Source organism: Centroberyx affinis, unplaced genomic scaffold (assembly GCF_046629955.1).
Source record: "Centroberyx affinis isolate AG114_WGS23_722 - 3 ecotype Tasmania unplaced genomic scaffold, CSIRO-AGI_Caff_v1 ptg009369l_1, whole genome shotgun sequence".
NCBI classification, from domain to species: domain Eukaryota; kingdom Metazoa; phylum Chordata; class Actinopteri; order Beryciformes; family Berycidae; genus Centroberyx; species Centroberyx affinis.
The window spans coordinates 20,635-46,711 of NW_027284502.1; the positions used below are offsets into that span (position 1 = coordinate 20,635).

A 26,077-nucleotide genomic window follows, 5' to 3' on the forward strand; every position below is an offset into this window, starting at 1 on the left:
CTTTCTTTATTTATTCGTTCACACTGAGAAAGGAGCAGGTGCTTGGAAAATGCTGGTGATGTCGCAAAGAAGGGAAGAGATTTGCGCTGGGTCTTGCGAAACCTGCAGTCCCAATGCAGTCCTCTAGTCACAACAAAGTCCAGTTCCTTTCTATCTTTGTTAGTAACAACTGAGAAATTTGTCCAAATGTCAGACTTGCCTTGCTTTGCTTTGGTATTGTAATGACCTGCTTTGATTTTCTTTTCAACTGCATTTGTCCGTCTCCATCCTTCTGGTTAGCTAGCTAAATCCCGGGACCCGCAGTTTATTTTTTGACCGCCTGCTCCCGCCCGCAGCAACGTTAAAACCGCCCGCTCCCGCGAGATTTCCCAATGCAGTCCTCTAGTACGCATCTTTGGTCTGCAGGTGACCAACTTTTCAAAAATATATAAGTTATAGGTTTATTTTACGCAAGGAACGCTGTCTGACACCGGCTTACAACCCTGCCAATTCCAATCTTGGATGTTAGCTAGCAAAGAAGGTGGGAAGCTAAAAGTTCTGCAAACTGTGTTACTAAAGGTAAATGTTGGGCGATGACCTTCTAAGAGTGTGTCTTTTTGTTAATGTTGTGGTGATCCCTAGACAAAAAAAATATACAGCTCCTTGTGTTCAAAGACAAATAATATGAGCTCGTCCATCTCTGCTCGGCTAAAGACAAATCGTCCCCCGTGTCAGTCTGGAGACTCAAACCAGCGACCTTTCAGTTACAGGCTGAAGAGGGGAACACAGAGACAGTACAGAGCATTGTGGAGAGACTATGTATGATCAACTGTCTATATGGAGACTGATGAGTATTGTTATCTGTTAGCTGTCATTATGTCTAAATAAGTCTCTGCACCAATGTGACAAATTAATTCCTGTACAGTGATTGGACTTGATGAATGAAGTGATTATGTCATAGGGAAACACATAAAGACACACACACACACACACACACACACACACAGTGGCAGTGTAAAGTTGGCAGGCTGTATCAGAAGGAGCAGAGTTTGTCCTGAGGGGAAAACAGCGATAAAGAAGCTGAGTAAGGGATCTGCTCTCACTAAAGGAAGAAGAGAGAAGGATACTGAGCCGACCGCTGGAGTAAACACAGTGTCACACCAATGTGACGGATCATATGCAGTGATCTGAGGATAATCAGGAGATAACTCACTGACTTCACATCAGACTCTGAGAAATGGTTCAAACTGGATTCAAAATATTTTTCTCCACACTAGTAGAGATGGTTCTGGTTGTTTTTCTGCCATTTTAAGTATTTCTCGTTACTTTCTGCCCACTTAATCAATCCCATCTCCTTCTATCTACTCATTTTATTTCTTTTCCTAACATTCCTCCATCATCATGATCATTCTAGGGTCACAGGAATATTTGCTCCATCTGTTGTCAGGGTGCTGTGACCTCTGACCCTTGGCCTCCTTACTGCTGTTTGCTTGTAATGTTGGTGATCTATGAATCGAGGCTTATTTTACTGCTGACCTCAGCTGAGTCTCTCTGGAGGAGAGTCAGGTAAAAGACTAAATGCTGCTATAGAGCTGATCTTTATCTTATTCTCATGGGAGGTTTTTTTTTTAGATTAAAAAACACCTCTAAGTATGCAAACAGTGTCAGCAGGTATCAGCAATTTAAATTTAAGACTTTTGATTTTTTAATGCCAGTGAAAAAACAGTGGACCTATCACAATACACTTCAATGTGACTGGGTTTTTATGAAAACATGTGGAAAAAACACCTGACACATACTTTACTTTGAAAAGTGTTCTTTTTCTAAAGACCTAAAGGCTAAATTTATCCGTGTCTAAGACCTTTGATTTTAGATTACTCAGTTTTAAAACAATTTACCAAAAAACGTGCTCAACCCTCAGTTATTTATGTGGGTGCTGAATCCTCAAACAATGTGTAACGAAATACTCCAGGACAGCACTCCAATTAATTAATTTATATTTATTGCCGCACAGACGTTTCGGGCAAGACGCCCTTCTTCAGTGCGCTTTTTAGGCAATAAAAAGCCTAAAAAGCGCACTGAAGAAGGGCTGTCCGGGAGTATTAAATTACTCAGTTTTAAGACATTTTAAGACTTCAAGGACCAGTCTCCAGGTCTGTGGAGGGGTTTAGAGGTGTGTGGAGGAAGCTAGTCTTTGAAGGGTTGAGGGGTTGGAGGTCTGTGGAGGGGGTTTAGAGGTCTGTGGATGGGGGTTGGAGGTCTTTGGAGGGGGTTTAGAGGTCTGTGAATGGGGGTTGGAGGTCTTTGAATGGGGGGTGGAGATCTGTGGAAGTCTAGAGGGTGTAATTGGAGATCTTTGAAGGGAGATTGGAGGTTTTTGAAGGGGTTTGGGGGGTTAAGAGTTCTTTGCTGGGGGTTTACAGGTCCGTGAATGGGGGTTAGGGGTGTGCAGATGTCTGTGAGGGTGTTTGGAGGTCTTTGAATCAGGGTTAGGGGTCTGTGGATGTCTGTGAGGGTGTTTGGAGGTCTTTGAATGGGGGTTAGGGGTCTGTGGATGTCTGTGGGGGTGTTTGGAGGTCTTTGAATGGGGGTTTGAGGTCTGTGGATGTCTGTGGGGATGTTTGGAGGTCTTTGAATGGGGGTTGGAGGTCTTTGAATGGGGGTTGGAGGTCTGTGGATGTCTGTGGGGATGTTTGGAGGTCTTTGAATGGGGGTTGGAGGTCTTTGAATGGGGGTTGGAGGTCTGTGGATGTCTGTGGGGGTGTTTGGAGGTCTTTGAATGGGGGTTGGAGGTCTTTGAATGGGGGTTGGAGGTCTGTGGATGTCTGTGGGGGTGTTTGGAGGTCTTTGAATGGGGGTTGGAGGTCTTTGAATGGGGGTTGGAGGTCTGTGGATGTCTGTGGGGATGTTTGGAGGTCTTTGAATGGGGGTTAGGGGTCTGTGGATGTCTGTGGGGGTGTTTGGAGGTCTCTGAATGGGGGTTGGAGGTCTGTAAAGCGGTTGCAGGTCTGTATGTGCTCACCGTATGGTCTGGGCGGAGTCGGTCCTCAGCGTGCTCCTCTCCTGCCCTCCCTCCTCCTCCAGCAGCTTGGTGATGAAGAGGATCCCGGCCAGCTGCTGGGCGGAGTCAGAGCCGCCCTTCCTCAGGATCTCCACCACCTCGCCCAGCTTCTCCAGCGCCGTCTTCTTCCCCTGCAGCCGCGGGTTGTTAAACACTGGAGGGAGGGAGGGAGGAGGAGGGTGATGGATGGATGAATAAGTCAGTGACGGGTGGATGGATTGATACAGAAAGGGAGGGATGACCGAGACGGAAAGGAATGAGTAGGAGAGTAGAAGAGAGAGACGGATGATTGGATGGATGGGTTAAAGAAGGGAGGGATGATAGAGTTAAGATGGTAAAAGTAGAAAAGCAGGAGGGAGAGAGGGATGGATAGATGATGAATTTAAGGAGGAAGAGAGGCAGGAATGGAGAGATTTGGGAGGGATTTGGACAGGAGGAGATGAAAGGGTGGATTGGTTGATGAAGGGAGGGATGACAGAGGAAGAAAGGAATGGGTGGGTGGGTGGGGTGGGGGGGGGGTAGATTGATGGAGGGAGGAGGACAGAGTGAAGGAGGGAGAAACAGTAGAAACAGTCAGATCCTGCTTCACGTCCCTCAGGGTATACACAGGAATCCTGAAGTTAAATTCAATACCTTTTAAGACCTTTTCAATATATTTTAAGACCTCAACGCCACTTCAAGCTGTAACCGGTTACATCAGCGACACCTTTAACTTACATTTACTATACATTGATCTTGAGACCACTGTATCAATACAATTTAATTTATTTAATACCTCATAAAATGGCAATTAAGACTTTTTAATACTTTTTAAAGGGCCTTAATTTTCACTAAATTGATTTATTACATTTTAATACCTTTTAAGACCCTGCAGACACCCTGTCCCTGCACGGCTTCAATTTGTAGATTTGAGATCTTAAACTGATGCTTAGAAGCTCAACGTTGGACTTAACACACACAACATTAATCTGTTTGTACTGTTCATCTTAAATCTTGCACTGTCCCTTTCCCCTGACAACACTAAGTCACACAGGGCAGAGACTGCCGCACCGCTCTGTACAGGCTGAAACTTCCAGGCTCGCCGCCTTCTGGCCACGCCCCCATCACTGATATCACAGCAGGTGTTTTGCATCAACCGTCAAAGGCAAAGCACCTGCTGTGACATCACTGATCGGCACGCTTGCCAACCTTGAGACCTCAAAAATAGGGAGGATTTCGAAACCAAAGTGGGGGGTCGAAAGATTTGAGTTTCAGAGACTTTGTTTCCTGCATTCTGGTGACTTTTAAAGAATGAAAATAACAAAATAATAAGTACACTGCAACAGCATTTTTATGTTAAATTCGTTGAATTTTAAGAATCTGCCCCCCCATGCTCGACGGAAAAATTGACGGGGCAGATTTTACAAAACGCCTTTCCTTTAAAACTTTCCATAAGAAACGGGAATTCTTCTTTCCAGGACGTCTGAAATTTACACGAGTATTTCTTTCTCTTCGAACTCTCCATTTCTCTCTCCGTCAGGAAGACAGTCGCTCACTGAGGAGGACGAGGCGAGCCGCTCTCTTCGCGTGCGCGCCATGGAAACGATACATCTGGTGTAGGGCTGGACCTGAATATTCGACTATTCAGATATTCGTTCGTTGGGTAGGTATTCGGTTTTCAATTTTGGGATTCGGATATTCGTTTTTTTAAATGTAATTTTATATGTAATCCGTAAGCCAGTTGCCATTGACCTGCGAAGCAGTTTCTTTTTTTTTTTTACTTGCATTCAAATGTCAGTCACATTTGCTGATCGCCATGGTGGCACAGAGAAAAAAAGTACGACCTGAAATTCAAGCTGTCAGTTTCAAATTTGCTGAACAAAACTCAGGAGAAGCAGCAGCAAGACATTTCTCCGTTGATCTTTTTTTGTGTTTTTTTTAATCTTTTTTCTAAGGTAGGCTACCGATATTTTGATCTCTCTCTCTCTCTCTAGAACGTAACCGCTGTGAAACAATCAGAAAATAATGTTTTATTTCTCTGATTTACCGGCTTTCTTGTTACTACCGCTCCCTCTCTTCATTCACTTTCTAGCTCGCTCGACCATCTGAACTTTGTCGGGTATACTGTTACCCGTGTATGGAAAGCCAAGCAGTTTGAAGGTGCGTGACTCTTAACATGGGTCGCATTACAGCTGTGTGTAGCTCTGGTAGAGTCTTGGGTTTGTGTTTCTTCCTCCAAATCAGTGATTCTGTGATCTGTTGCTCCGGTAGAGGAGACTGGAGAATTGTGTTTTTTTTTTTCTCTCTCCATTCACTGCCATTGAGGAGGAACAGTCTGAGAATCACTTCTAGCACATAAAGGAACGCCGACAAAGCAGATTGTGACAATATATAAAAACTAGTCACTTGGTGTGGTTAAGTGAATCACTGTCTTTTCCTTTTAATAAAATAAACTTGCCTTTCAAATGTAACACTGAAATCCGGTCGGAAGAATTTTGCATTCTGACTAAGCTGGAGTTTATTTAACACCTGCTTTGCAAAAAGTGCATTACAGTAATCTAGTCTACTGGAGATAAAAGCATGAACCAGCTTTTCAGAATCTGACTGTGACAGGAAGCATCTAACTTTAGATATATTCCTAAAATGATAAAAGGCATTCTGGGAGATATTAGATATGTGCTTCTGGAAGTTAAGATCAGCATCCAAAATCACACCCAAGTTTTTGGCATGCTCACAAGATTTTACCGACAGGGGAGATAACAAAGAGTGAATCTTTTATCAAACATAAAGTGATTCTCCAGTCTCCTCTACCGGAGCAACAGATCACAGAATCACTGATTTGGGGGTTTTATCATGGAGGAAGAGACACAACACAAGACTCTACCAGAGTCACACAGAGATTTACACCAACACACAATCAAACGACAGGTGCAGACAGTTTAATCTGAGCTGCTGGACTGTGTGCTGGACTAGACTAGACTAAAGACAGGCAAATATTAACTCGCACATTTCCCAGCCGTCTCTCTGATCCAGACAGCCGGAGGGACTTCCTTGTTGACTGGGCGAGTCTGTGACTCAGCGGCTTGTAATTCTCCAGAAAGTGAGCGTGTTCTTTGGAAGGCAGGGCAGAAAAAAAAGAGATTTTTCAGATAACAGCAGTGGGAGGTAAATATTACCCGACTCACTAAGAGGACGCTTCACACAGCCGCACACCACAAGTTATAAGTCCCATGATGCTTAGAATATAACAAACAGCTGAGCAAGCATTAAAGCATGGAGACTATGGCTGTGCTGCTGATCGTATTCAGGTGAGCGCAACTGGTAACACTTTACAATAAGGGACATTAATTAATTAACAGTTAACTAATGTGTCTGGTAATCATTTACTAATGTGTTCATGTTAACTAAGGTATTAATTTATACATTATTTAATAGTCATCTTTAAACTATTAAATTATCTATAAACACCATTAGTAAATTATTACCAGACACATTAGTTAACTGTTAATTAAGGGTTAGTTAATGCTTATTAAGTATTAACTAACCCTTAATTAATGTACCCTGATTGTAAAGTGTTACCACGCGATTATATGAAATAAAGACGATTACTTTCTGTAATCATTTGATTCCACAGACTGTCTCATAGTTTCGGTTTATTTTTTGTTTTCTCTTAAATAAATAAAGCCAAGTGTGTACCTGTCTTCCAAATTGTTTCACTACTTCAACAAGTTGTTCAATCGTTGATCACATTTATTTGTGTGACAAATTATCGTCAGCTAAAAAAATAATAATCGGCACAGCCCCAATGGGGACACACACATACACACACACACACACACACACACACACACACACACACACACACACACACCTTTCATCTTCTCCTCCAGGTCTTCTGGGTATTTGCTGTCGTCCTCGGTGGGCAGCTCGCTCTCGGTGTCGGGGCTGCCGCAGCCCGAGTCGACAGGAAGCTCCTTCTTGGCTTTCTTGGAGACGGAGCCCATGGCCGAGGAAGAGGAGGCCGAGGCCGAGGACGAAGAGGAGGCGCCCTGTCCTCCTCCCAGGCCCGAGGAACCCAGGGAGCCTTCGGCTGGAGGACAGAGCAGACGGGATCCAGTCAGTCTTTACCGCCTGAACGTTTTCACAGCTCTGACGAGATTTCAGACTTTCCACTTAATCCCATCAGTTTATTCAGAAAGAAACACAAACAAACCGCTGAGTATTTCTAAAGCCATATGTGTCATTTATGTTATGATTACTGATGGAGCGAATATCATGTAGAAAGCCAGTTAACCCTGAAAATGGGTCAAAAACAGAATAAAAACTAATACTGTAATAATCGTTTTCCAGATGATTTAACACAATATTAAATTAACCAGCAATTACTACATAACAAGGGGTGTAACCTTTGATTGACAGTTAGGTCAGAGGAGGTGGAGAATATTCCTCCACAACCGAGTGCAGACCGCTGTCCGCCCACTTCCTCCATATCTCATTAATATTCAAATAAGCCCCTCCCACTGAAGCTTCCCGCCCTAACTTTCTGTTTCATTCAGAAATGCGTCAAAACACAGAAGCAAATCAGGCTCTCCGAGACCGCGAGGACAGACGGTCCTGCGGTCCGGACAGTCCGATCCGCAGATCACAGAGCGAAGAGTCGGCTGCCTCTTCCTCACCCAGCAGCTCCTCGTCCTCCAGCCCTCCTCCTCCTCTCCTCAGGTAGTGTTTGGAGAAGGCGTGGGAGCAGAGCAGGTCGCCCAGACACGACGACGGCAGCTTCTGCTTCAGGTAGTGAAGCAGCTTCTTCGCCACCTCGCCCGGGACGGACAGGCCCACCAGAGCCGGGTCGTCCAGCTCCGACTCCTGCAGGAGAGGAGGAGGAGGAGGAGGAGGAGGAGGAGGAGAGAGAGGAGAGAGAGGAGAGGAGGAGAGAGAGGAGAGGGAGGAGAGAGAGGAGAGGGAGGAGGAGGAGGAGAGGAGAGAGAGGAGGAGGGAGAGGAGGAGGAGGAGAGGGAGAGGAGAGAGAGGAGAGAGGAGGAGGAGGGAGAGGAGAGAGAGGAGAGGGAGGAGGAGGAGGAGAGGAGGAGAGGGAGAGAGGAGAGGAAGAGGAGAGGGAGGAGGAGGAGGAGGAGAGAGAGAGGAGAGAGGAGAGAGGAAGAGGAGGAGGAGAGTGAGAGGAGGAGGAGAGGGAAAGGGAGAGGAGGAGGAGAGGAGGAAGAGGAGGAGGAGAGTGAGAGGAGGAGAGGGAGAGGGAGAGGAGGAGGAGAGGAGATGATGGGAAGGAAGGAGAAGGTGATGGAGGTGTAAAAGAAAAGATGAAAGAAGTGACATCACACGATGGCAAAACTTGCTTCTATATTTAGTCCGGTGCAGAGACGATTCATGATCAATAAGAACCAACAAACTGAAGCGTTCTCCGGCACCGAGACAGAAAAACACTCAGAGAGTTTGTACTGGCATGAGGATGAGGAGATAATGACCGGATTTACATTTTTGGTTGAACTACTCCTTTAAGATTTGATGGATTACAGTTACAGCCTGAAGCGGCCCGGCTCCAGCACGTGTGTCTGCTGCTCAGCCGGTGACTCGGTGACTCTGTGACTCTGTGACTCGGTGACTCGGTGACTCGCTGACTCGCTGACTCGGTGACAGGCTGCAGGCTGATCACAGATCAGTGAATGACGCTTATCTTCCTGATTCTTTTTGGCTCAGAGGAACAAAGAGTCTCTCTGTTCTGCTGCGGACGAGACGCTCGACTGGTCCAAAGTCCCAGATTTATGACCCGAGCTGATCGCCCCTCAACTTTAAAACCAACTGAAGAAAAACGTTTGGCTCTGTGTCGTCTTTTAAGAGCAAATTTAAAATTCACTTTTCAGGCTATTTTTTTTAACTACTTTCTTGTTTTCTGTTACTTGTTTGTTTCTTAGCACTTTGTACTTTTTTTTCTCTCAACAGACTGTTGATATTTATTGTTCATAAGTAGTTTTTTTAATTTTTCGGTAACACCTTACAATAAGGGCACATTAATTAATTTATACATTATTTAATAGTTTATAAAGATGACTTTTAAATAATGTATAAATGAATACCGAGTTAACATGAACACCATTAGTAAATGATTACCAGACACATTAGTTAACTGTTAATTAAGGGTTAGTTAATGCTTATTATGCATTAACTAACCCTTAATTAATGTCCCCTTATTGTAAAGTGTTACCAATTTTTCTTTTAACTTGGGGAGCTCTTTGTACTTCTGTACTTGTGTAAGAAAAGTGCTATAAATAAAGTTTATTATTATTGTTATTATTTTTAAGTCAAATGTTTTATCACTCGGTTCGTGTGTTAAGTGAAAAAGCTGATCAGGAGAAACCAAAGTCTACAGAAAATTATAGCGTCTTGACGGTTTGAAAACATCATGAACGCAGCGTCACTTTCCCAGCATGCTCCTGGGTCTCGCGGCGGGGCCTGTGATTGGCCGCTTCCTACCTGGTCATCGAGGCTCTGCAGCAGGATGCCGTTGACCTCCTGCTGCTGTTTGGGCTCCAGCTTCTTGATGAAGAAGAGGACCTCCCACCACTCGGCCCGGCTCAGGCTGCCCGCCTCCGCCTGCAGGCCCTCAGACAGGTAGGGCAGCGAGTACAGACCGCCGGGCGGCTTGGAGAAGAACGTCTGGCTCACTGCAGGAGGAGGAGGAGGAGGAGGAGAAGAAGAAACCTCTTCACTAGGGTTTGGTTCTGTTCTGTTCTAGCAAAACACCCAGATTTGAACAACTCCTCTCATCAAATCCCCCCCCCCCCCCAGTGATGTCATATTCTTGCGTCCCTGGTCCCCACTTCCCAGTGTGTTTGTCAACATGGTGGATTAACAAAAGCGTTCAAAAGTGCCGGCATACTTCTTAAAATTAAATGAAAATACGGCGAAATGCAGTATTGGTGTTTCCACAGTCTGCTCTGTGATGAGAGGTCAGTCTGAAAAACCAGACTGAACCAACAGTCACCGGGCTCCTGTCTCTTCCTACTGTGTGCTGTCTGATAAAGACCAGAGGTCTGACCAAGTCAACTCTGCTCGAGTCCCAAGTCAGTCTCAAGTCTAAATGTAGATTACCAAGTCAAGTCCAAGGCAAGTCCATGTCATTAATGCCAAGTCTCAGGTCTAAATGTAGAACAGCAAGTCAAGTCAGAACAAATCAAGAGTCCAGTATGAATTTAATATCTTAAAGAAAACTAAATATCTAGGACTTTTCAATGCAATATGGTTTTAATAGGATAAAAACTTGGTAAGAGCATCATGAGTTTGATTTCTATAATCAGTTTCAACTTCAATAAATTCAATCATTCCATACAAATTCAGAAAACAGAATTTAAATTCAGTCGTCTGCTGGAACAAATCTCATCACTTTCAATCTGAGTCATTTACACAAACACAAGATCTCAAGTCAAGACTTTAGAAACCTTTTCAAGTCATCAGAGTACAAGTCAGAGTCAAGTCCCAAGTCACCAGAACCAGAGTCAAGTCGAGTCTCAAGTCTTCTCTTCATGTCAAGTCAAGTCTCAAGCAATTAAAACTGGGACTCGAGTCTGAGTCGAGTCCGAGTCATGTAACTCGAGTCCACACCTCTGATAAAGACGAAAATGAGAGTTTAACCTTCTGAAGTCAGTCCATCTGAAAACTGCTCTAACATACAGCAGCAGAACTGACAGCGTTACCAACAGTAACAGGGTTCCTACACGGTTTCCATTTTAAAATTCCATATTTTTCCCAGACCCTATGTTCTTGACCGGATTTGATTTTGGTGGGTATTTGATATAATGCATGCTGACAGCGGCTGGGTAATAAGAGCGTCCCTCTATCTGAACATTATTCTTCACATCAACAAAACCTGTGGACTCAAAGTGGCTCTACAACAACATAAAAGCTAGAATGATGTGTGTATCGGACCTGAACCGCAACATTTTCCATACTTTTCCAGACATTTTTTCAAATTCCCAAACTATTCAAGACCTGGAAATGATCAAATTCATTTTTAATACTTTTCCAGACTCTCCAGACCTGCGTAGGAACCCTGCAGTGATCTTTATAGAGTTTGTTACCGGCGGTGAGTTTGAGCGTCTCGGTCAGGCAGGAAGCCTTCTCCTGCGTCTCCTTCTCCGCCTGGCTGCTGCTGCCGTTCCCCAGGATCTCCACCATGTGCCAGTGGACCCAGTAGGTTCTGGACAGGGAGTTCCAGTAGACCTGGACACAAAGAATGAGGGGTTACAGCACAGAACCCCAACGGACAGAACAGTCATTCCTATTCAAAACGACCCGTTGGACTAGCTTCTGTATAAAGAGACTCACAGCAACGTTAGCTTCCAGTTGAGTTCTGACAGTTTGCTAACAGACTCATCTGCTCAGTTCTCACAGTGTGACAGACTGTACAGCCTTAATGTCCAGACTGTGTTGTCGCCATGGCAACTAACACTTAAAATTCCATAATCGTCATTTTATGCTGAACTAGACAAAACAACATGACAAACAGTGGCAGGACTGTTCTGTCCAGTCAGGTTCTGTGGGTCACAGGAAGTTCAGAGCAAAACTTTAGTCTGGTGTTTCTTCAAGTTCAGGTCAGGGTCTGGACCAGGTCCAAACTGTTTCTGCTGGCTCAAAATATAATAATAATAATAATTTTTTTTTTTCTCAGACTCAGAGATTTGTCCGTCAGTCTAACAAAACAAAGTCTGCACTCCTACAAACAGCCTGACCAGCCTGACCAGTCTAAACCAGTCTGACCAGTCTGCCCAGTCTGACCAGCCTGACCAGCCTGACCAGTCTGACCAGCCTGACCAGTCTAAACCAGCCTGACCAGCCTGACCAGTCTGACCAGTCTGACCAGTCTAAACCAGTCTGACCAGTCTGCCCAGTCTGCCCAGTCTGCCCAGTCTGACCAGTCTAAACCAGTCTGACCAGTCTGCCCAGTCTGCCCAGTCTGACCAGCCTGACCAGCCTGACCAGCCTGACCAGTCTAAACCAGCCTGACCAGTCTGACCAGCCTGACCAGTCTAAACCAGTCTGACCAGTCTGCCCAGTCTGCCCAGTCTGACCAGTCTGAACCAGCCTGACCAGTCTGTCCAGTCTGGGTCCAGGCTGCCCCCCCTCACCTGTACAGGTGGGGATCCGTCGTTGCTGTAGCGGAAGTCTCCCTCGTCTCCGGCGCTGACCTCCTCGTAGTCCTCCAGCATGCGGACCATCATGCCGCTCTTCAGGTTGTCCTGGACGTATTCCACGTAGGCCGAGCGGCTGGCGAAGTCCGTGCGGGTTTTGAAGCCGTTGCCCGTCTTCTTCTTGGGCGGCGTGGCGGCGGGCGGCGCGGCGACCGAGCCGACGGCGGCGAGGGCGACGGGCGAGGCGGAGAAACGAGGCTGGAAGATGGATCTGATGACGGGCCGCGCCGCCGCCTCCTGCTCCTCCCCGCACGCCCCCCCGCCCCCCGTCGCCGAGCCGTCCGGCGGCTGCCGGTTCCGGTCCCAGCCCATGACCCGCACCAGCTCCGAGATGAGGTTGGCCATCGCCATGGTGAACTCGAACTCCCGCTGGACGCGCAGGTGCTCCGTCTGGTGAGCGGCGCCGCAGGAGGAGGAGGAGGAGGAGACGGAGGAGGGGCCGGCGTCCTGGCGGTCCGAACTAGACTCCGCCCCCGCCGTGTTGAGCTTGTCCATCAGAGACGTGACGCACAGGTAGCGCTTCACCAGAGAGAACAGCAGCTTCCCGGGGATCTGCACACAAACACACGATCCACCTGAGACGAAACCTCGGGGCGACGGTTCAACTCCCTGAGAAGCTGAACCGGCAGAGCAAGGCACTACAGACACTTCACATGGGACACGGTAACTCCACTGCTGTACATTTAAACTTATTACTTATATACTCATATCAAGGACCCCTAATTTAGTCCACGGACCCCCATTTGATGAGATTTGACCCAAATCTGAGAATATTTGTATGTTTTTGTCCAGAATCCCATGACTATCTGTACTTTAGGTAGAGAGATAACAGTGAAGCTGTGATCAAAATAAATATTCTTCTACATCCTCTAACTGTCTTAACTTCTTTTACATTAAATAACGGTGAAGTTTAACAATTCATCAGTTTGCTGGGGACCCCCTGGAACCCCCTCAAGGACCCTGGTGGTCCCCGGACCCCACGTTGAGAACCACCGCTTTAAACGTTTTGCACCGAGCATTAATTACTTTCCGCTGCGTCCGGCTCGTTTCCCTTGCGGTCAAACTATTAGAAATTCCTGAATCATACCAAGGTGAAGCTGTCTGTGTTTAAACAGTGATCAGTGATCTATGACCACTGGATGTTAGATTTTGGATGTAGACACTCTACCAGTCAACAGTCTGGACACATCACATTTTTCTTTATTTTTACTAGTTCCCACATGTTAGAATAACAGTAAAGACTCAAAACTATGAAATAACACAAATGGAATTATGCAGCGACCAAAAAAAGTGTTAAACAAATCAAAACTATCTTCTATTTTAGATTCTTTGCCTTGATGGAAAGACAAAGGCTTTGGAAAGAAATTCATATTTATATTTGACTAAGGAACTCATTTCAAGCATTTAAGCAGAAGACTGTAGATCAGAAAGCTTTAAGAGAATGAAACACAGAACATTCAGTCAGGAGTCAGACTGTGACTGGTGGTGAAATTCTCCAGAATCTATGTGGTATCCTCCCTGTGTGTGTGTGTGTGTGTGTGTGTGTGTGTGTGTGTGTGTGTGTGTGTGTGTGTGGTACCTGCGGCAGGTGGATGCCTTCGAAGGAGATGCCGTGCTCCTCGGACGATGTGGTCTCGGCGAACAGCTCCAGCAGGGTGTAGCGGTTGTCAAAGTCCATGTGCTGCTCGATCCCATCCTGCTGACTGAGGGACAGCAGGACATAGGCCCGACTCCCTGTCCCACACACACACACACACACACACACAGAGAGAGAGAGACAGAGAGAGAGACAGAGAGACAGACAGAGAGAGACACTTTAGAAAATGTTGTGAATGTTGGACTCTGACTGTGTTCTCTGATATTTCAATTCAAACTGAGCCAAAAACTAATTTTAATATTTCCATTCCTCTTTACTAGACAAATAAAACAGAAACAATACTGTTGCAAATGATTTAACTGAATACTGGAATACTGTGTAGACAGGGGGAAAACATACAGAAGAGGAGAGGAGGAGGAAGAGAAGAGGAGGAGGAAAAGGCAGTGTAAGAGGAGGAGGCAGAGTCCTGTGGGTTGGGTACCCGCAGGTAACCCGCAAAAAAGTTGTGTAACGGGTAAAAAATATATTTATATAAATTCACGGGTACGGGTAAAAATGAACTAAATGTGGGCGGGCAGCAGGTGAGAACCCAAACTCCTGGGGAAATCAGAAATGAAAATGATTGTGCAGTATTTTTAACATCTAAATCAGCTAATATTATCACATCCAGCCAGGATTTATTTTGTTGTGAAAGCCTACGCCACCTTTGACCACATCCGGACAAATAATGGGACGTCACTGATCCCACAGGCGACAGGACAGCAGGACAAGTCACACGTTTGGGAGAAATTTGGTGTGATCAGAGACTGTGAGAATAACATTGTCAGTGGCTTTGCTGCTTGTAAAAAGTGCCAAAAAGTTTTAGCTTTTGATAGCCGCAAGCTAGGCACTTCAATGCCATAACCCAGTTAGCGGTAAAATTTGTGTGCCGGGACATCAGATCGTTTGAAACTGTGTGGTGATGGGTTCAGCGAACTGGCACAGGGCCTGGTTGACATCGGGTCCCGAGCTGACCTGTGGACGCTCAGCAGCAGATCCGACAACCGGATCACACAGACTGACAAAACATTCAGAGGACGTTCGACAAAACATCGTTCCGGAGCTGAGGATGCAGCTGACTGAGAGCAACGGGGCAGTTAGGTTGGATATGTGGACAGATGATTACCGAAAAATCGGTTATCTGTGTGTCACTTTGCATTACATCAACGACGAGTGGGAGCCGACTGAGCGAGTGCTTTGGACATCTGGATGGGACAGCACATTACGCAAAACAGCAGATAACCTCAGACCAGCCATCATGCACTACGTAAACACAATCTTGATGAGTTCTTCTCCAAACTGGTGTATGTGACTGACAGAGGTGCAAACACAGCTGTGTGTTACTAGGCTTAGTTGCGCGGCACGTTTTGAACACAGTGCTGCACACCACACTTGGAAAACCTGCTGAAGACGATCTCTTCGGCGAAGAAGTGTCTGCTCTTATCGACTCTGCTAAGTCGCCTGTGACTTACTTTAAGCAGACAAACCTCCAGAATCGTCCGAAAAAAACACTGAAAGCATCCGTGGAGACTCGCTACATATGATGCTGGACTCTATTAGCAGCCGGTACGAGGACGTCCGGGCTCTTCTGGAGGAGCGAGGAGAGGAAAACCTGAGCACAGAGACTCTGAGTGACACTGTTGCATTTCTGGCACGATTTAAGGACGCTACCGAGGCCTTGGAGGCATCAAACCCGACCATTCACCTGACCGCTGTGGTTGGAGTTTGACACGGTCATCGCTGAAGGAAAAATGCCTCAAAATTCTGACTAACAAATTCGAAGTGCATCTCCTGCAGAAGCTCGCAATGTTCTTGCATCTCAAACTGAAAAGCCTGAAGCTGCTTGCAGACCGGGGTGAACTGATGAGCGTTCACAGCGAAGCACGATGTCTTGTTCAAGGTACTTATGCCTGTAAGAATATTTATAAGATAAGATAAGATAAAACTTTATTAAGCTATTTTTTTTCCTGCAGTATACTAAATGTGTGCTTGTGCTTTGCGCTTTCAAACTATATGACCCTTAATGCGGTTTTAACCCGTCTCTCTGGTTCTTTTTTTTTTTGTTTGCCTTTCCTCTTAAAATAGCATTGATCTTAACGTTTCGTTTTTACTATTTTCAAGAACTCAAGGAGAACCGTGGAAGCCCCCCAGGCCCAGCCCCACCACCAGAGAAGAGACCCTGTCAGGGTCGGTTCAGTGCTGAGCTTTGAGGGTGCGGGTTTGCAAAACTGGACCCGTGCAGGACTCTGGGAGGAGAAGAAGATGAAGAAGAAGAAGAAGAAGAACAAGAAAGAGGAGGAGGAAGAGGAGGATCCCAGTCCACCAAAAAAAAATAACGTTCTGACAGAAGTGAAGTATTACGCAATTTCAATCAGGAAAACTACTTATCATTCATTCATTCATGCTTTCTCTTTACCCAGTCACAGTTGGTGAACACTTTCCCTCTTTTTCCAGAGAACCAATCAGAGTTAGCTGTCACTTCCCTCTCTTTTTCCAATCGTCTAACAGGAGTATAAACACGTCACCTAGTATGTCCTTCTCTCAGATCTATGCTGTATGCTGCTGTCATTCCAGTCGCTGTGCTAACCTTCACCCCTCCTCCAGCCTCCTCCACCCTCCTCCACCCTCCTCCACCCATCGCCACTAACGTCCAGGCAGAGGAACTCCCCGGGGGGGCGGGGCTTCCTAATTCCTACCAGAGGTTTGATTCTCTGCCCGAACCCGAGACCGTCCCGATTGTTAATTCCTTGTGTCAATTATGTTTTTATCACCAGTCAATCAAAGGTTACCACTCTGCCTACCGCACCGCTCGCTTTGAGTCCTTTGTGAGAGGAAGCAGCTGTTCAGTAAGATCCGGCACGTAACTCTGAACAGATTTTTGTCATTTAAACAACTCAGAATTAGTTTACTTATAAACAGCCAACTTACTAAGAAAATTTTGTTTTTGAACCGGGCTCGGGCCCATAAATGCAGCCAATGGGACGGGCCCGTGCCGGGCTCAGACAGAACGTGCACGGGTTCATTTTTTTGGGCCTGATCTAAGGTCTGATTCCTACGTCCATCCTGGATGTACTAACTTCAAGAATGGGAGGAGTTCCTCCATGGAGCTTACGCCAAAGTTTCCATCTTGTTTCCATGTCATGAATAAAGTTTTTCATTTGAGTGTTCATCCTAGTCTCTCCTGATTGAAGTGAACTTTCCCTGTTAAATGAAGTGAGAGTTTGAAGTGTGTCAGGAGGACAGGTGATGATGTCATCACAGCATCACTGTCTGTGTTTCCTCTGTTTGTTTCTAAAGAGACTCTGTGACTTCCTGCTCTGCACAAAATAACTCCAATAGTTTCATTTCACTGAAAAGCTTCAGCATGTCAGCCTCAGGTTTAGTTTTCCTCAGAGCTGCAGAGCGGCCGGATGTGGGAGTGAGTTCAGTTCACCCCTGAGTGACGAATGAATGAATGAGTGAATGAATGAATGAATGAAAGAACGAGGCTGAAACTGTCTCTTTCTCCCTCAGGTGGTTCTGGGAATTCAAACCCTGAACAGACCTGGACCTGCATCAGAGCGCTGGGAGTCTGATCACAGCTGTTACTCAGCCTGGATGATGAGACACTTCAGCCGCCTCACTTCCCGCCGTGTGTTCAAACAGACAGCCGGTCGCTAAGCAACCCAAAAGGAAAACAAAGTGCCACTGCCAAGGTGGATGAGGTGGTTTCTTGGTAAGAGGAGAAGAGTCTAAAATAGACAGAACAGACTCTTCTTGGTTTCTTCCCATTTATCTCCTTCAGCACAAAGCCCAGCTGACAGAGAAAGTTCATAACACCGCCATGGAATAAACACACTGGTGTTTAAGTGACAGCCTGTTGCTGCTGTAGTGGTGTTGTTAATGTGCATGAGATTCCACTACAGTGTTTCATTTTAAACAGTCAGCCTTAACAAACCAGGGCCTGAAAAACCTTAAGTCATAAACTTAAGTTTAGCACTTAAGGCCAAAAATTCCCTGAGGTGCTGAAGGCGTTGCAACAAACTTTTCATCTAACCCCCGCCCCGACACTTTCACAATAGTTTCTGTCATGACACAGCTTGTGCATACACGTGTCGTCATGGTAACAATATCTTTCACCTGTGTACCAACTGATTTTCGTTCGGCATTAAGATAACATTATCTTTTGTCTTTTGTTGTCTATAAATGGAGAATAATGTCAATAATAAAAGCGACAGCTCAAGGAAACAAAAATCTAACTGGACAGAGGATGAAAAGATGATTCTCCTGGAGGAAACAACAAGAGAAAAAACAACAACAAACTAATTCAAGAAATCTCACTGTTAAACAAACAGTGGAGGAGAGTGTCCAAGAAATATGAAAGGAACAAAACAGTGACGGCAAGAAAAGAAATCAACGCACATAAGACGGACTCTGGAAAATCGTTAGCGTCGACTCGTTCCACTCCATCTCCATCTTCAGTCTTCATTGCCTCCACTCTAACAGATTTCCGTGGGGGAGGGGGATTCGACTTTCCCAAACCAATCACTAGAGAGCGACGTATCCGCCTGAATCTAACGTCATTTTAAGTCGACGCTGATGCGTAGCCATGACAACACCAGAGACGGTTCAGAAAGTATAGAGCATGTTTGACGACACGGAGCCAAGTAAAAACAAAGTATTTCGGATTTCAAAGTAATTGGTACTTTTAATGGATTCAGAACAGCCTGGATAGCAGCGTCTATCTTGTCTATAGCGTCTCCATTGTTGTTGTTACTCCTCCTTGGTTCCGGCGCACAGCTTGACAACAGCTTGACGACGGCGTTAGTCCCGCCCCCGTGGCTCTGATTGGCTAATCGTTAGTCCCCCCCGGCGCTCATCGGACCGATCATTTTTCAACCGAGAAACCGCTGTTTCATGTCACGATGCAAGACCAGAATCAGTCAACTGGTGGAGTGGGCGGAGTCAAAGGTCTGGACCCAGGCAAACGTTGTAGCAGTTTACAGAAACACTGTAGCTCCAGTTAACAGCTGGAGCTGAACAGCATCTGAAGCTGAACAGCATCTGAAGCTGGACCCGGTGCGGCCTACAGGTCCAGCTCAAGGTGTCCAGGGATGCGGAGGATTGCCCGGCGGTTCAGGTGATTTTCTCTCATTAGATGAGCATCACTCACATTTTCCACGGGTTTATTCCTTTCAGGAATAACGCGTCTGGGAATCTCCTCTTCCTCAAGAAAAATAAAATCGACATTGTGTTTTTTCCAAAAGTAGCAGCTAGATAAGGCTCATATAGAGGCACCTTAATATTTTCTGAGTAAAGTGGTCGCTAAGGACTTTGTTGTAACGCATAACGGACCTTAAGGGAATACTTAAGTAGTTTGAGGGTAAATACTTAGTTATTATTTCAGAAAGCCCTAAGCGCACCCTTGGGTGTTTTCATGCAACACATTTGCACTTAGGGGAAACTGAAATCGATTCCTCAGTGTTTTCTTTAGCACTGGGCCTTAAAGGAGGCAGCAGGGAAGTCTTCCCTCTATTGATATTACATCTGCTTTATTGTAAACTGAACTAGAAGAAAATTTAAGTGTGCTTGCTGTCCAACAGTCCATTTGACTTGGTGTTTGTACATGCACTAGGTAGTGGTAGTAGTTGCAGTAGAACTAGTAGTAGTGATAGAAGTGGTAGCAGTAGTAGCAATGTAGTAGTAGTAGTAGTAGCCTAGTAGTAGCAATAATAGAACTGTTCCCCCTCCATATACATATTAAAAGGAAAACTTATAAATTCTGGCAACACTTAAACCCAGGCCCGGATTAACACAGTGTGGTGCCCCCCTCCATCCACTTGACACACAAAAAAGTGAAATTTACTATGCCAATAAAGATCTTAGATTTACATTAACTTAAACAGGACAGGCTGAACACACATACTGCAGACAAATATAAGACAATGTACTAACCAACAAATTACTTTACACCATAGATTGACTTGAGCCTACAAATGCAATTTTAGGCTTTACACCCAGAGCTATACTGAATCAAATTTGAATGCAACTCACATCAAAGACATCATGCTAAAAATCACTTTCCACCATAAACTGTCAAAGGCCTGAATGAAGACTAAATGCCAAACCATTACAGAGCATGACTACAAAAATCATAATACAAAAAAAAAAAAAAAAATCATTAAACAGACATCTAATGCAACTTCAGCACCACAGACAAGGCCGCACACACCACCACATGAAGCAAGCTCAATGACTGTAGCAAACCATCACTTCAGGTGAGGTGATGTGACAGTGGGACCTGCAGAAGGTGAAAGGAGAAGCAGACTGAGACAGTGGGATGGACCTGGACTTCTGTCCAGACCAGCCCACCGCCATCAGCCGGACACCAACCATCCCTGCTGGTGATTTCACGACACAACACGCCGGTTATTTGATGTGAGTTTGTTGGCACGACAGTGATGGGCTCTCTGCAAGGTAGAGAGATAACTACCAAGGGCCGGTTCACATGCAGCACTCTAAAACGTTTATCAGGTGCACTTGGACGGTTGCGCTATGGGTGCGCCTGGCGTTGCCAAGCAACCAAAGACAACAACTTCACACCTTTGTTAGCATTTATCTGAAATAATGGATTACCATCGCAGTAAAACTGTTGTAGCAGCTTTACTTCTTGATCTACATGTGGAGCAGGAAGATCTCTCCATGAACTCATCCCTCTCTCTGTCTCTGTCAGGCTGTGACTTGAGATGGTTGAGACCGAAAGTTGAGATGTTTTGATCTCAGTGCGCCGTGGTCACGCAAAAAAAAAAAAAAAGGCGAGTCAAAACGCCTGTGCGCCGCCACCGCATCGGCGTCGCGTTCGCCCGTGTCTGCCGCACGCCCCCATAGACATGAACGGATCTGAGCGCGGAAAAGACGCGGCATGTGGACCGGCCCTGAACCAGTAAGGAGGCTTGACTGCAGCGTACAGGACTCTCTTTCTTTTTCACTGACCAGCTGTTCTCTCTGCAGCAGCTGCTCAGGGTTTCAGACACAGACTCTCACTGTACTGCAACACTGTTGTTCATGCATTTGTTGGGAGTCTATAAACGACCTCCTTGTTGCGCTGAAAGCAACACAGACATGAAGAATTACGCAAGAAGCAGCAGGAGGAGGAGGAGGAGGAGGAGGAGGAAGAGGAGGAGGAGGAAGAGGAGGAGGAGGGTCCCGCCGCAGGCCGCTGGCTGCAGCAGTCCGGCCTCAGCCTCCTGTGTGCAGCAGATAAGGCCGACAGAGATAACGCTGCATGGAAAACAGTGGAGCGGTTTATGGGTCCTGAGGTCACAGCAGGTGGAAACACACCTGACTGCAGGACAAACCCTCCCACTGCTCACAACATGTTTCAGTAGCAGAGTGAAGGAGCTCCACAGCTCTCCTGTCTGAGCTCAACAATTCAGCAATAAAAAAATCTAATTCTCAATATGAACTTCTGCAACTTCTAAATCTCAGAGTCTGCAGTTAATTTCTTCAGAGAGAGTTTGGATTTGTGAACCAGGAGTTTAAGAATCAAAACCTTCATCAGACTCAAACTCAGTCAATCTGCTCACTCACATCCAGTTTTTTAACTAAATCACTTTCTTATGACAAGAAAAGCTTGTGACGATATGTATGAATTGCAGTTTAAATCGCAATTGCAATATTCTGTCAAATAATCGCAATTCGATTTTTTTGGTCAGTATCTTTCAGCCCTAATCTGTTGTATTCTTATGAAACTATTTGCTGACTGCTGAAGAAAAATTCCCTGTAAAACCCAGGAACTCGTCGTCCTTCACACAGGCAGAGACACAGAGAAGAAAGCAGCAGAGTTTCACATTCAGCATCAACTGGGGATGTTATTGATTAATCGACGATCGAATCGATAATGTACGTTATGTGCTATTTCTCATTTTTTTCGGAAATGATTTACTGCCACAAGGCGCAGTTTAACTTTCACCTCCTATACAGAGGAAGAAGAAGCCAAGCCAGCGGGTGGAAGCATCACACCTGAAAGACAACAGTGTTCATTGTAAACATTGTAATACAGAGTTGAAGTCCAGCAGCTCTACAGCTCAAAGAAAGAGAAAGCTTTCCCCCGGCCGGCCGAGTCGGCGGGACGCTATCTGTGCCTCCCGACCCGGGACGGCCGTTCCCCCGGAGCGAGTGTTTCGGGACGGACCGACTGTCTCCTCCCTGACCACGGAGACACGCTCTTATTCTGAAATAAACCAGCAGATCGTCCTGCCGTTGTTTCCGAAACATAAACTGAGGCGGAGCCACGGTATCGGCCCGGCGGCACGACATAAACATTTCATCGACGTATAGAAACGGATCTAAATCTCTCTGTAATGCGTCTGCTGTGCGCATCACTTCCTGTCTGTCATGTCGATGCGGCAGCTCTGTGTCAACCTGACAGTCCGTCTCCCGTTATGAAAACGTTCATAAAAAAATATAAAATTCCACAATTTCTCTGAACTCTCATGTGTTGTAACGGTAAAGAGAGACTTGATGCTTCTCAGTGGGAGGAGTCTAACTCTGCTCAACACTCAGACAGTGAACATGATGCAGAGCAGAGACTCACTGCAGGTTCCTCCAGCTGGGTCAGTTGGACTCAATGTGAAGACGATTTAAAGTCATGAAGCCTAAAGAAAGAACATGTCCAGCCTGTGGAGACACTGACATGATGTCGGGTCCCGACTCTTTTGAATTCTGCTCGGTTCAGGAACTTGTTGAGTCGGCTAAAGACGGGTGGAAAAACACGCATTTTCTATTTTCTATGCCAAAAGCTGTTTTTTACATAATGATTAATCGGTTAATTGGTCATTAACGAGACCGACGATCGATTAAGGAAATTCAACGGTCAAAATCCATCAGCTGCCACAGAGAAGCAGAGCGACCAGCTGATCGAGTTCAACTACTGAGCAGCCAAACACACAGGAAAGCCCAATTCACTTTGGTATTCCATATGTGGAGCTGAAACGATTAGTCGATTAATCGATCGACAGAAAATGTATCGATTTTGATTAATTGTTTTAGTCATTTATCAAGTAAAAACACCAAAGACTTGCTGGCTGCAGCTTCACAGATGCTGAGATTCCTTTGATTCTCTCTGGTTCATCTCATCAGTAAATGAATCCTTTGTGTTTTCTGGCTGCTGCTCAGACTGAGGGAGAAACCTGAAGAATCACTCTGGACTCTGGGAACTCAGATGGACATTTGTCTTTACTTTTGACATTTTAGAGACTAAATAATTAATCCGAAAAATAATAATCGCTAATGGAAATAATAGTTAGTTGCAGCCCCAGTATTAAGTGGGAACCTTGTGTACTTAATGAATTCCCCCCAGCCGGTTTCATGAAACCGGCTCACGCAGGATAAAGACTGAAACCACCACAGACTGGATGAGGCTGTTTGAGGTTTCACAGTAAAAACAAAAGTTGAAGTTTGCGCCGGAAAAAAAACAAACATCTAAAACCTCCAGACTCCACTGCTGCCTGCACTGTTTCAGAAGAAGAAAAGCTGTCATTTCTTTTCTGTTTGTTTTTTTTTTGGCATTTCAGGCTATTTATAATAATATTTTATTATTATATATTATCATTATTATTACTAGAAATTTGATCTCAATATTCAAGCATTAGAGGAAACAATGGCCATTTGAAGTAATTTGCTCACTCTGCTGTTTCCAGGAAAACAGGCTGATTGTGGAAAAGAGAAACTACAACTTTTTCACTGTTTTCACTATTTCAACTATGATTATTTTTGTTTTTTACTATCCTACCACTACTAGGTTATAAGTTTATAATTTAAAAGTTTGCACAGTTGTGTTCTAAACCAGTGGTTCTCAACGTGGGGTCCGGGGACCACCAGGGGTCCTTGAGGGGGTTCCAGGGGGTCCCCAGCAAATTGATGAATTGTTAAACTTCACTCCATTATTTCATTTACAAGAACTTAACACAATTAGAGAATGTAGAAAAATGACTATTTTGATCATAGTTTCTCTGTTATCTCTCTACCTGCAACACAGATAATTATCAAATGGGGGTCTGTGGCTCTAATGTGGACTAAATTAGGGTCCTTGATATGAAAAAGGTTGAGAATCTCTGCTCTAAGCAACACAGCTGCGATATTGCGGAAAATATTGCGATATTTGATAGTATGGAATATCGACCCAAGCCTGGTGGGTAATAGGAATTTCTACAAATTACAGAAATCACAGATTTGCGCAAGATTACAATCACCGCCGATCCATTTCAATATTTAATCTGAGACCAAATGGATGTGAAAGTCTGAGAGACAGAAGAGACGCTCAGCATCTGACAGCAGCAGAAAGTCAGTCTCCTCTCAGACTGTGTGTGTGTGTGTGTGTGTGTGTGTGTGTGTGTGTGTGTGTGTGTGTGTGTGTGTGTGTGTGAGAGAGAGAGAGAGAGAGAGAGAGAGAGAGTGTGTGACATGGTGGTAAATGTTAGTCAGTATCTGGGAAGTTAGTTCTATTCTAGTCGGTTGATAAAACAGTGACAGTGTCCGGTCAATCAGTCAACTGCTGTGATGTGATGAATAAAAACTTAGCTTCCTATTCTGGTGTGTGTGTGTGTGTGTGTGTGTGTGTGTGTGTGTGTGTGTGTGTGTGTGTGTGTGTGTACATCAAGGTTATTATCGTTAAGGAAAACTAACGAAATAACGAAAACTAGGTGTGAAAAAACATTTTCCTTAACTGAAATAAAAATAAAAACGAGGCTTTACAAAAAAACGATAACTGAAACTGTATTGTGTGTTTACAAAACTAACTAAAATAAACAAAAAATTATATTTCATGCATAAGCCTAGTATTTTGAATTTTTGAATCTCGCCCCTGACAAATACCCATTTTACAAAAAAAGACTAAAACTAACACTGAAACTAATAAAAACGAAACTAAAACTGAGCATTTTCAAAAAATAAAAACTAAACTAAACTAGCAAACCCGCTTTAAAAACTAATTAAAACTAAACTGAAATTGAAAACAAAAAGTGACAACGAAATAAAAATAAAAACTAATGAACAATGCAAAACTATAATAACTTTGGTGCACATGTGTATATTTTCTGTTGTGTTTAAATATGTTCACCCTGTTCATGGACCTCCTGCTAGCAGAGAACAGAGAAAATGAATGAAAACATTTGTGGAAAATGTGAACAGGGTGAAATTAGGGAGTTTGACTAAATGAAAACACAGCTTCCTACCCTGGTGTGTGTGTGTGTGTGTGTGTGTGTGTGTGTGTGTGTGTGTGTGTGTATTCCCGTGCGCCCCTCAGATGCAGTGACCCCTCAGTGTGTTACCTGCGTCGTGCGAGGCCAGCGCCCGCAGCATCTTCCCGGCGCTGCGCCTGGTCTGCCGCTCCTTGTTGCAGAGCAGCTCCATCAGCAGGTCCAGCGCTCCCGTCTCCTTGAAGACGCCGACCAGCGAGCCGATGCTGGCGTAGGCGCTCAGCACGTGGATGGTGTGCGTGATGCTGATGGCGAAGTCGCTCTTCTTGGCCATCTGCTTCCTGGCGCGGCGGACCAGGTTCTTCACGTCGTCCTTCATGTCAGACAGCTCCACCTCGTCGAAGGTCACGTCGGCGGGAAACTCCCCGCCGGCCCGCGGGCCGCCGTCCGCCTCCTCGCCCTCCTCCTCCTCCTGCTGGCCTTGCTGCGGGGCGCGCTGGCCGTCCGTCTTCCTCTTGCCCAGCAGGGTGGGGCAGTTGGCGTACACGTCCTCCGTCGACATCCACATCAGGATGTTCTCCGTCTTGCTCTCCCCCGACGTGGAGCCGCCGGACCCGCCTCCCCCGGAGCCGCCGCTCCCCGCCCCCCCCGCCTCGCCGGCCCCGCCCCCGGAGCCGGTGCCGTCGTCGACGGTGACCAGGGACCAGCGGATCAGGTACTCGGTCTGGCCGTCGTGCGTGCGGCGCTGGCGGATCAGCTCCTCGGGGAAGGCCTGCAGCTTGGGGCCGAGCTGGACCAGCAGGTTCCCATTGCGGCGCTCGCCCACCATGGTAGCTGAGGAGGGGGGGGGGGGGGGGGGGCATGTCACACACATCAGACTCACATGTCGTTATCAGACTGGACTCAGGTACGATAACAGCTGCTCAAATACATTTTCTTTCAGGTTTATCAGTAGAGCTACAACGATTAATCGATTAGTTGTCAACTATTAAATTAATCGCCAACTATTTCGATAATCGATTAATCGGTTTGAGTAATTTTTTAA

General features: G+C 45.6%; 1 protein-coding gene across 1 annotated transcript in view; it reads right to left on the reverse strand.

Annotated features, from left to right (window-relative positions):
• The window catches only part of LOC139640403 (cullin-9), a gene marked incomplete at its 3' end in the record, with an annotated part of 46,491 nt that extends 20,630 nt beyond the window's left edge, over positions 1-25,861 (reverse strand). The window contains exons 1-8 of the mRNA XM_071514600.1: positions 25,165-25,861; positions 13,799-13,953; positions 12,157-12,771; positions 11,110-11,251; positions 9,506-9,696; positions 7,696-7,882; positions 6,891-7,109; positions 3,002-3,194 (exon numbers count right to left, since the gene is read on the reverse strand). Coding sequence (XP_071370701.1) covers positions 3,002-3,194; positions 6,891-7,109; positions 7,696-7,882; positions 9,506-9,696; positions 11,110-11,251; positions 12,157-12,771; positions 13,799-13,953; positions 25,165-25,861 — 2,399 coding nt within the window. The remainder of the gene's footprint in view (positions 1-3,001; positions 3,195-6,890; positions 7,110-7,695; positions 7,883-9,505; positions 9,697-11,109; positions 11,252-12,156; positions 12,772-13,798; positions 13,954-25,164) is intronic.
• Between the last annotated feature and the right edge of the window lie 216 nt (positions 25,862-26,077).